At 59.9% G+C, this 8640-nt stretch overlaps 3 protein-coding genes across 3 annotated transcripts; 1 reads left to right on the top strand and 2 right to left on the bottom strand.

Moving 5' to 3' along the window:
* Window positions 1-1889: 1889 nt before the first annotated feature.
* On the bottom strand, window positions 1890-3150 carry ETH_00023845 (uncharacterized protein; the record flags this gene model as incomplete). Its single annotated transcript, XM_013379871.1, has 6 exons — window positions 1890-1914; window positions 2147-2219; window positions 2430-2477; window positions 2655-2698; window positions 2961-3066; window positions 3117-3150. 6 exons carry the CDS (start codon window positions 3148-3150, stop codon window positions 1890-1892), a joined length of 330 nt encoding a protein of 109 aa, XP_013235325.1.
* Window positions 3151-3407: 257 nt separating this feature from the next.
* Window positions 3408-3809, top strand: ETH_00023840 (uncharacterized protein; the record flags this gene model as incomplete). The annotated part of the gene is made up of 1 exon (XM_013379870.1): window positions 3408-3809. The coding sequence occupies one exon, from the start codon at window positions 3408-3410 to the stop codon at window positions 3807-3809; it is 402 nt and encodes a 133-aa protein (XP_013235324.1).
* Window positions 3810-4235: 426 nt separating this feature from the next.
* Window positions 4236-5815, bottom strand: ETH_00023835 (uncharacterized protein; the record flags this gene model as incomplete). Its single annotated transcript, XM_013379869.1, has 3 exons — window positions 4236-4679; window positions 4962-5045; window positions 5267-5815. 3 exons carry the CDS (start codon window positions 5813-5815, stop codon window positions 4236-4238), a joined length of 1077 nt encoding a protein of 358 aa, XP_013235323.1.
* Between the last annotated feature and the right edge of the window lie 2825 nt (window positions 5816-8640).

The following is an 8640-nucleotide window of genomic DNA, read 5'->3' as shown; positions in this document are numbered from 1 at the left end:
GGGGCCCCCCAGGGGCCCCCGGGGGCCCTCACCAACCCCCAGCGGCCCCGAAGGGCCACAAGGGGCCCCTCGGGGGCCCCCACGAGCCACCAGGGGCCCCAACAGGAGCCCCCAGGGGCCCCCGGCGGCCTCCAGGGCCCCGCCGTTCTCGTACGCATGCAGGGGGGGGCCCTGGGTCTCCACCAGAAGAGGGCTGAAGCCCCAGAGGGGGCCCCTAGAGGGGGCCCACAAAGGGGGCCCCTCTAGGGGCCCCCTCTGTGGGAGCTTCTTTGCTGCTGGGGGCCCCTGCATCTCCTCATTTGCTGCTGGGAAGCCCCTGTGTCTCCTCTTTAGTTTCTGGGGGGCCCCCGTGTCTCCTAATTTGCTGCTGGGGGCCCTTGTGGCTCCTAATTTGCTGCTGGGGGGCCCCCTGTGTCTCCTAATTTGCTGCTGGGGGCCCCTGTGGCTCTTTAGTTGCTGCTGGGGCCTCCTGTGTCTCCTTTCACTTAGCTGGCTGCTGCAACTCTGTGTACGCTGCAGCACCCCGTTGATGCTGCTGCTGCTGCTGCTGCTGCCTGGCTGCTGCAGCAAATTGGCCCTGCGCACTGCAGCTAGCTAGCGCTAGGCGCTCTAGCTAGCTGCAGCTAGCCACAGCTATTCACTGCTGGCCGTGGCTAGCTGCAGCCAGCTGTTCCTAGAGCCCCAGCTAGCTGTAAGTGGTTCTAGCATGCTCAAGCTAGCTGCAGCTAGCTGCAGCTAGCTGCACAGCTTGCTTCAGCTAGCTGTGCTGCAGCTGGCTGTGCAGCTTGCTGCAGCTAGCCATAGTTTGCTGCAGCTGACCGCACTTAGCCCTAGCCGGCCCCAGCTAGCTGCAGCTAGCTGTGCAGCTAGCTGCGCACAACCGCAACTAGCTGCAGCTAGCCACAACTAACTGCAGCTAGCCACAACTAGCTGCAGCTAGCTGCAGCTAGCCACAACTAGCTGCAGCTAGCTGCAGCTAGCCACGACTAGCTGTAGGTAGCTGCAGCTAGCCACAACTAGCTGCAGCTAGCTGAAGCTAGCCACAACTAGCTGCAGCTAGCTGCAGCTAGCCACAACTCGATGGGCGCCGCCCCAACCAAAAAGGCAGAGACAGCGAGCTTCAGGTGTACGTACACCCCAAGGTGGGGCTGAGGCCTCAGGCTGTTATCTGTCTGTACACCTCACACCCCTCCTCGTGCCCAGTGCTGCTGCTGCTGCTGCTGCTGCAGGGCTATGTAGCTGCTGCTGCCGCAGTGCTATGTGGCTACTGCTGCTGCAGCACTACGTGGCTGCTGCTGTTGCACCGTCACATATGTATATATGGCTGCTGCTGCTGCCTCAGTGCTATGCAGCTGCTGCTGCCGCAGTGCTATGTAACGCTTAGTGGCTGCTGGTGCTGCAGGGCTATGCGGCTGCTGTTGCTGCGGCGCTATATGGCTGCTGCTGCTGCTGCTGCAGCGCTGCTAAGCTGCTGCTGCTGCTGCTGCAAATAAATGAGCCTTCACCTACGCTGCGTGCCTGTGGCCTGCTGTTTTGCTGCTAGCTGCAGTTCCATGTGTCTCTTTTAATTAAATTTTCCTTTATTTTAATTTCTTTTTCTTTTGTTCTAATTTATTTTTCTTTTTTTAATATATTTTGTCTCTTTTTCCCTCTTTTTGTCCCTTTGTGGCTCGCTCGTTCGGCACAGCTCTGCTGCTGCTGCTGCTGCTGCGCTGCAGCAGCCACTGAGAGCAAAAAGCAGCAAAAGAAGAGACTGTTAAAAAACAAGTCAGCAGCAAGTAGCTGCCAGCGGGGCGGCCGCTGCCCCAACTCTGCATTGCCGCTGCTGCTGCTGCCACTGCAGCAGCAGCAGCGGCAGCAACAGCAAAAGGGGGCGGCCGAGCAAACGCCTAGTCGTCCATGCGCATATGCGACCTGCAGCAGCAGCAGCAGCACAAGCAGTTGCTGCTGCTGAGGTTTCCTTGTCCTGAGATTTTGGGAAGCGGCAGCAGCAGTTCCAATAGAGGAAGCAGCAGCAGCAGCAACGGCAACAGTGGCGGGGCTGAGGGATACGTAAGCACCAGCATCCACAACCAGGCGAGGGGCAGCAGCAGCAGCAGCAGCAGCAGCAGAGGCAGCAGCAGCAGCAGCAGCCCGGTTTTCGCACAGCATGTAAGTTTCAGAAGGCTGTATGTGGTCCATGCGGATGACCTGCTCGTCCAAGTTGGCAGCGCTCAGAGCTGCAGACAAACCGCAGCAGCAGCAGCAGCAGCAGCAGCAGCAGTAGCAGCAAAAGCTCACGCAGCAGCAGCACCGGCTATAGCTGGCGCAGCACAAGCAGCTGCAATAACTGGCGCGGCAGCAGCAACTCGGGCAACAGCACCAGCATTAATTGGGGCAGCAGCAGCAGCAGCAGCAACGGTAGCAGCAGCAGCAGAAATGGGACTCACCAGCAGCTATTTTGGCCTGACGCCGATCCCACAGCTGCAGCACGAGCCCTGCAGCAGCGCAAGCAGCAGCGCCCCACCAAGCATAACCCCCTAGTACAGAAGCAGCAGCTGCAGCGGCAGCAGCAGCTGCAGCAACAGCACCAGAGTCTTTCCAATCAATAGATGCGCCTCAGCAGCAGCGGCAGCAACAGCAACAGCAACAGCAGCAGCAGTAGCAAGACCGACCTTTTTCTTTTTCCCATAGAACTTCTGTCCCTAGCGGCTGCACTCTGCGTGAAGCAGACACAAGGCATAATAAAGGCAGCAGCTGCAGCAGCTGCTGCAGCAGGAGCAGCCGCTGCTGCGGCTACTCTGCAGCAGCTGCAGCACCGGCAGCAGCCGCAGCGCGGCCGCCACCGACGATTCACTTTGTGGGCCCACACAGGCGATGGCAGCTGCATCAGCAGCAGCTCTGCTGCAGCAACAGCAACAGCAGCAGCACGAGCACCAGCAAGAGCAGCAGCAGCAGTAAGAGCAGCAGCAGCGGCGTACAGGGGGTTGAAGAGCAGTAGCCTGGCGGTTTCGAAGAAGAAGACAGGAAGAGGCTCGAGGCCTCTTTTTTGTTTTTCTTCTTTTCGCAAAAAACTTTTAATTTGATCTGCAAACAAAGCAGCAGCAAACAAAGCAGCAGCCAGCAGCTGTACGTACACCTCCGCGCCTCTTGCGCTGCGCCATCTGCCATCCGCCAAACCTCTGCTGCACTCTAGCAGCAGCACCAGCAGCAGAAGCAGCAGCACAGCCCCTTGCAGCAGCAGCGCAGCCACTAGCAGCAGCAGCAGCACATCCCCTTGCAGCAGCAGCGAAGCTCTTAGCAGCAGCAGCATCAGCAGCACATCCCCTCGCAGCAACAGCGCAGCCCTTATCCTCATTGCAATCATCAACATCAGCAGCAGCAGCAGCATCATCACCAGCAGCAGCAGCAGCACAGCCCTTCATCATATGAGCAGCAGCAGCAGCAGCAGCCGTAGCAGCAGCACAGCCCCTCACAGCAGCAGCAGCAGCACATCCCTTTGCAGCAGCAGCAGCAGCACAGCTCTTCGCAGCAGCACCACCACCACCACCAGTACCATCACCACAACCAGCACACCCCCCCGCAGCAGCAGCAGCAGCAGCAGCAGCAGCACAGCCCCTCGCAGCAGCAGCAGCAGCACATCCCTTTGCAGCAGCAGCAGCAGCAGCACAGCTCCTCGCAGCAGCACCACCACCACCACCAGTACCATCACCACAACCAGCACCCCCCCCCGGAGCCGCAGCAGCAGCAGTAGCAGTAGCAGCAGCAGCAGCAGCAGCAGCGGCAGCAGCAGCAGCACGGACCGGCCTGGAGAAAGGGGGGCAGCATGACTCTGGCGACGCGGAGTCTGCTGAGGACTTCTGCTGCCCAGAGCGGCAGCCAGAGAATGTCTCCTGCTGCTGCTTCGGGTGTACATACACCGTCGGTCTCGAGCAGGTCCAGCGGAGGAGCAGCAGCAGCAAACAGACACGGGACGCAGTGTGCTGCTGCTGCTCGGTGCAGCAGCAGCGCGTCCAGGCAGAAGCTGCTGCGGTCCTCCGGCCGAGACAGAAACACCACGCTCCTGGTGCCCGCACACCTAAACCCTAAACCCTAAACCCTAAACCCTAAACCCTAAACCCTAAAAGCTACGCCTGGGGCGCCGTGGGTCAACACACGCAAGACGCGGCCTACGTAAACCCTAGAGGGTCCGCCCGAAACCCTAACCCCTAAACCCTAAACCCTAAGCCCTAAACCCTAAACCCTAGACCCTAGAGTTACCTTCTGAGGGGCCAGATCTCCACGAGTTCCTCGGCCTGCTGCTGCATTTCGTGGACCAAAGCGCGTGCTGCTCCTCTTGCAACAATTGCTGCTTCTGTGAGGTCCTGCTGCTGCAGCTGCATGACTCGGGAGTGGTTTGCTGCAGGGGCTGCAGCAGCAGCAGCAGCAACTGCAGCAGCAGCAGCAGCCCTCGCGGCCCCGGTCTCTGCTGCAGCAAACACTGCAGCAGCGTCGCTCCGCACAGAAGCAGCAGGCAGCGCCAGCAACGGGGGGGCCCCACTCCGGGCTAAACCCAAACGGGGCCCCAGGGGGCCCCCCGGGGGGCCCCCCTCTGGGTGGGCCTCAAACAGCAGCAGCAGCAGCTGCCGCAGCCGCTCCCCAAAGGCTTCATAAAGTGCGCCCTGCAGGCCCGGCAGCGTCCTCGACTGCGCCACGCTACGCTGCAGCAGCAGCAGCAGCAGCAGCAGCAGCGGCAGCAGCACACACACAGGAAGCACCAATCCTTTTGCTGCTGCTCCCACTCGCGGCTTTGCTGCTGCTGCTAAGTGATCCCTAGCAGCGAGGCGTCGCACTCAGCGGCAACGCCCCGGTGCACTTCCCTACGCAGCAGCAGCAGCAGCAGAAGCAGCAGCAACAGCAGTACGAGCAACAGCATGACAGCACCACAAGCAGCAGCAGTAGCAGCAGCAGCACGCGCAGCAGCAGCACCAGCAGCAGCGCACATCTAGGAGGTCCTCGAGCGCTTCAATGAGTTCTCTGTCTGCTGCTAGTCCGCCCCCTAACCCCGTCAGAGACAGCCGAGCCTTCTGCAGCAAAACAGCAGCAGCAGCGCAGCAGCAGCGCAGCAGCAGCAGCGCAGCAGCAGCGCAGCAGCTGTACGTGCACCTCGCGCTGCAGCCTGCTGACGCCGCAGCTCCCTCTGCGGCTCTTCGCCGTCCCAGGCAGCAGCAGCAGCAGCAGCACCAAAAACAGCAGCAGCGATAGCAGCAGCAGCAGCAGCGACAGCAGCAGCAACAGAAGGACGCACGGCAGGCAGCTGCACGGCGAGCAGCAAACAGCGAGAATTGTCTCTGGGGGGAATTGGAGGCAGCACAACAGAGGCCCCAAAAGGGACTGAAAAAGCTGCTGCTGCAGTATACTCGGGGGGCCCCTGAGGGGGGCCCCCCAAGTCCCCGGGGGCCCCCTGAGAGCCGGGGGGCCCCTGGGAGGGGCCCCCCAGGTTTTGGGACCAAGAGGGGAAGGAGGACTGGCTGCTGCTGGGGGTGCTGGGGCCGCCCAGTCCTGCTGCTGCTGCTGCTGCTGCTTGGCTGCTGCTGCTGCTGCTGCTGTCCGCAGAGTCCCCCTCGCTAGGCCGACGGCGCCGCCGCTCCGTAAAAAGAGCAGAAGAAGCAACAGAAGCAACACTGTCCCTTCTAAGGTGCGAGGGGGCCCTTGCTGCTGTTCTGCTGCTGCTGCTGCTGCTGCTACTGCTGCTGCTGCTCCTGCTGCTGCTGCTGCTGCTGGCGTGGGGCTTCGGGCGGCTCTTCTTCCGTCGGGCGAGGAAGGCCAAGGGGTCCTCTTCAGGGCTGCGCTTCATCGTGCCTCGAGGCTGCTGCTGCTGCTGCTGCTGCTGCTGCTGCTGCGCGTTCTGCTGCTACTGTGGGCGGTGCTGCTGCTGTGGTGCGCCGCTGCTGCTCCCTCTGCAGCATGTGCAGCAGCAGATCATCCCCGGCATGTCGGTGTGCGGGAGCAGCGGCAGCAGCGGGAGCTTCGAGACACTTGCTGCCGCTGCAGCAGCAGCTGCAGCAGCTGCAGCAGCAGCAGCTGCAGCAGCAGCCACGAGCGAGGCCCTAGAAAGTAAGCTTTTGAGTCCTTGTGGCGTTAAGACAGAAAGAGGAAAATGAAAAAGATAAAAGAAAGGGGAAGACGCCGGTGGAGCCACCCGAAGCAACGCAGCAGCACCAGAAGCAGCAGCAGCAGCCCCAGAAGCAGCAGCAGCAGCAGCAGCTCACGAGGCAGAGCGCAGCAGCAACAGAGCAGCAGCTTATACGAGGGGGCGTGAAGGGGCAGAGTGTTGGCCAGGTAGCTGCCGGGGCAGTTCAGGTGTACGTACACCCCAGGCCCTGCTGCTGCTGTTGTTATTGCTGCTGCTGCTGCTGCTGCCAGCAGCAGAAGGCAGCAAAAGCCCGACGGCGGGGAGTCTGCGGGCGAGGGAGGCACGCACCCACGGGAGACCGCTGTCGCTGCTGCTGCTGCTGCTGCTGCTGCTCGTACTTGCACTGCCGGGTGTATGTACAGCAAATACCCATCGAAGGGGGCAAAAAGGGCTTTATAAAATCGAAAATGAACAAATTAAAAGAAACAAACCAGCGGAAAAGGCTTACTGGCGGGCAGCAGCAGCAGCCGCAGCAGCAACACGGCGCCCCTGTCTTGGGCTTCCCGCGCCGCTTAGCTGTACATACACCCCAGGGACTTGGCCAAAAACGCCACTTTTTCTCCAAATTAGTTTTTTAATTTCAATTTAATTACTTATTTGGCTCAACTCGCTAGCCGCAGACACCTGTGGCCGTTGGGGCCTGCTGGCTGCCGACGCCCAGCCCCCAGCCCACGGCTTTGCCGCCGAGTTTTCTCCTTTTTGACCCCTCAAATGAATTTAATTTGTTCAATTTTGCATTTAAATGCCTTTTTTTGGAACGCGGTGCACTTTTTTCGGCGCAAAAAGATAAAAAGAGGGCCGCTGCGCCCGCCGCCGCCCTCCAGCCGCCACGCCTGTGGTGTACGTACACCCCAACACCCCTGCTGCCCCGAGGTGTATGTACACCTCAAGCGCTCCTGCGCAGCAGGGCAGCAGCAGCAGCAGCAGCAGCCAGCTGTAGGCACATCCCAGCGCTGCGGCGAGGGCCAGGGGACCCCACAAACCCCACAAAACGTTGCTGCTGCTGCTTCCTTAAGTGCTGCTGCTTCTCTTTTTGTCTTTTTGGATTTGCTGCTGCTTCCCCCTTTGTCTCTTCCCTCTCCTCGGGCTGTCTGTACACTTCAAAATGCCGCAGTAGCATCCCGCGCGGAACGCAGGGCTGCTGCTGCTGCAGCACCACCTGCTGCTGCTGCTGCAGCGGCTGCTGCTGCAGCTGCTGCAGCAGCATGCACTCACACAGAAGCAAATAAAAGAAGACAGCATCAGCGAAAGACACGCGAATGGAAAGAAACTTTAAATGGTCTTCAGGGGCCTCCCTCGGGAGTCCGTGGCAACCCCGCTAGCTGTGGCTAGCTGTAGCTAGCTGTAGCTAGCTGTAGCTAGATGTAGCTAGGTGTAGCTAGCCTTAGCTAGCTGCAGCCAGCTGTAGCTAGCCTAAGCCATCTGGAGCTAGCCTTAGCTAGCCGCAGCTAGCTGCAGGCAGTAGCATGATCGGCTGCAGCCAGTTGAGTCGCTAGCTGCAGCTAGCTGCAGCTAGCTGCAGGTAGTAGAGCAGCTAGCTGCTGCCGGCCACCGCTAGCTGCCTGCACCTTACTCTGGCTAGCTGCAGCTAGCCACAGCTCCTTGCGGCTAGCTGCCGCTGGTTGCTGCTGTCCACTTCCAGCTAGCTGCAGCTAGCCACAGCCACTTCCAGCTAGCTGCAGCTAGCTGCGACTCTGAGTAAACAGAAGGGAACAGCTGCAGCAGCGCGCAGCAGCCAGCAACCCTAGCTAGCTAGCAGCCCCAATTAGCTACAGCTAGCTAGCTGCTCCACCTAGCTGCAGCTAGCTAGCCGCCCCAGCTTGCTGCAGCTAGCCACGGAAGCGACAACGAACAGAAACGACAGGAAGCAGAATGGAAAGAGACAGACACGGTGCTGCTGCTGCGCCGCTGCTGCTGCGCTGCTGCTGTGCTGCTGCTGTGCTGCTGCTGCTGCGGGCCGGCTTTTCTTTTATTTTTATTTCTTTTATCTCTTTTCGAATTTGCTCTGTCTCTACACCTTGAGGTGTCTATACACCCCGCGGGTGTGGGTCCTAGCCCTTCGAACTCCAAACCCTAAACCCTAAACCCTAAACCCTCGGGAGCAGCGCCGGACTAGTTCAAAACTGTTTGTGTGCTGCCAGCGAAAACCCTAACACTTAAAAAGCTTCATTTCTAATTAACTCTAAAAGTAAAAATTACAAAAATAGAAAAACAAGATTAACAAATCAAGAAGCCGCGCTGCAGCTGCGCTCTCTTGAATTCCTTTTGCAGCTGATCAGCTGCCTCTGCCCTTTGCTGCTGCTGCTGCTGCTGCTGCTGCTGCTGCGGCTGCTGCTGCGCTGCTTTCTGTGCTTCACTGCCAGCTACCGCTATTTCTGGGCCTCTGCGCGTCCTCTTCGCGCTGCAGTACCAGCAGCAGCAGCAGCAGCAGCAGCAGCAGCTGCTGCTGCTGCTGCTTCAGCCTTTTTGCTGCTGGTGCGCTGCAC

Source organism: Eimeria tenella, genomic scaffold, assembly GCF_000499545.2.
Source record: "Eimeria tenella Houghton genomic scaffold, Eth_scaff411, whole genome shotgun sequence".
NCBI lineage: Eukaryota > Apicomplexa > Conoidasida > Eucoccidiorida > Eimeriidae > Eimeria > Eimeria tenella.
Note: the sequence above shows the minus strand (reverse complement) of the source record. Positions and strands in the feature narration are given on the sequence as shown.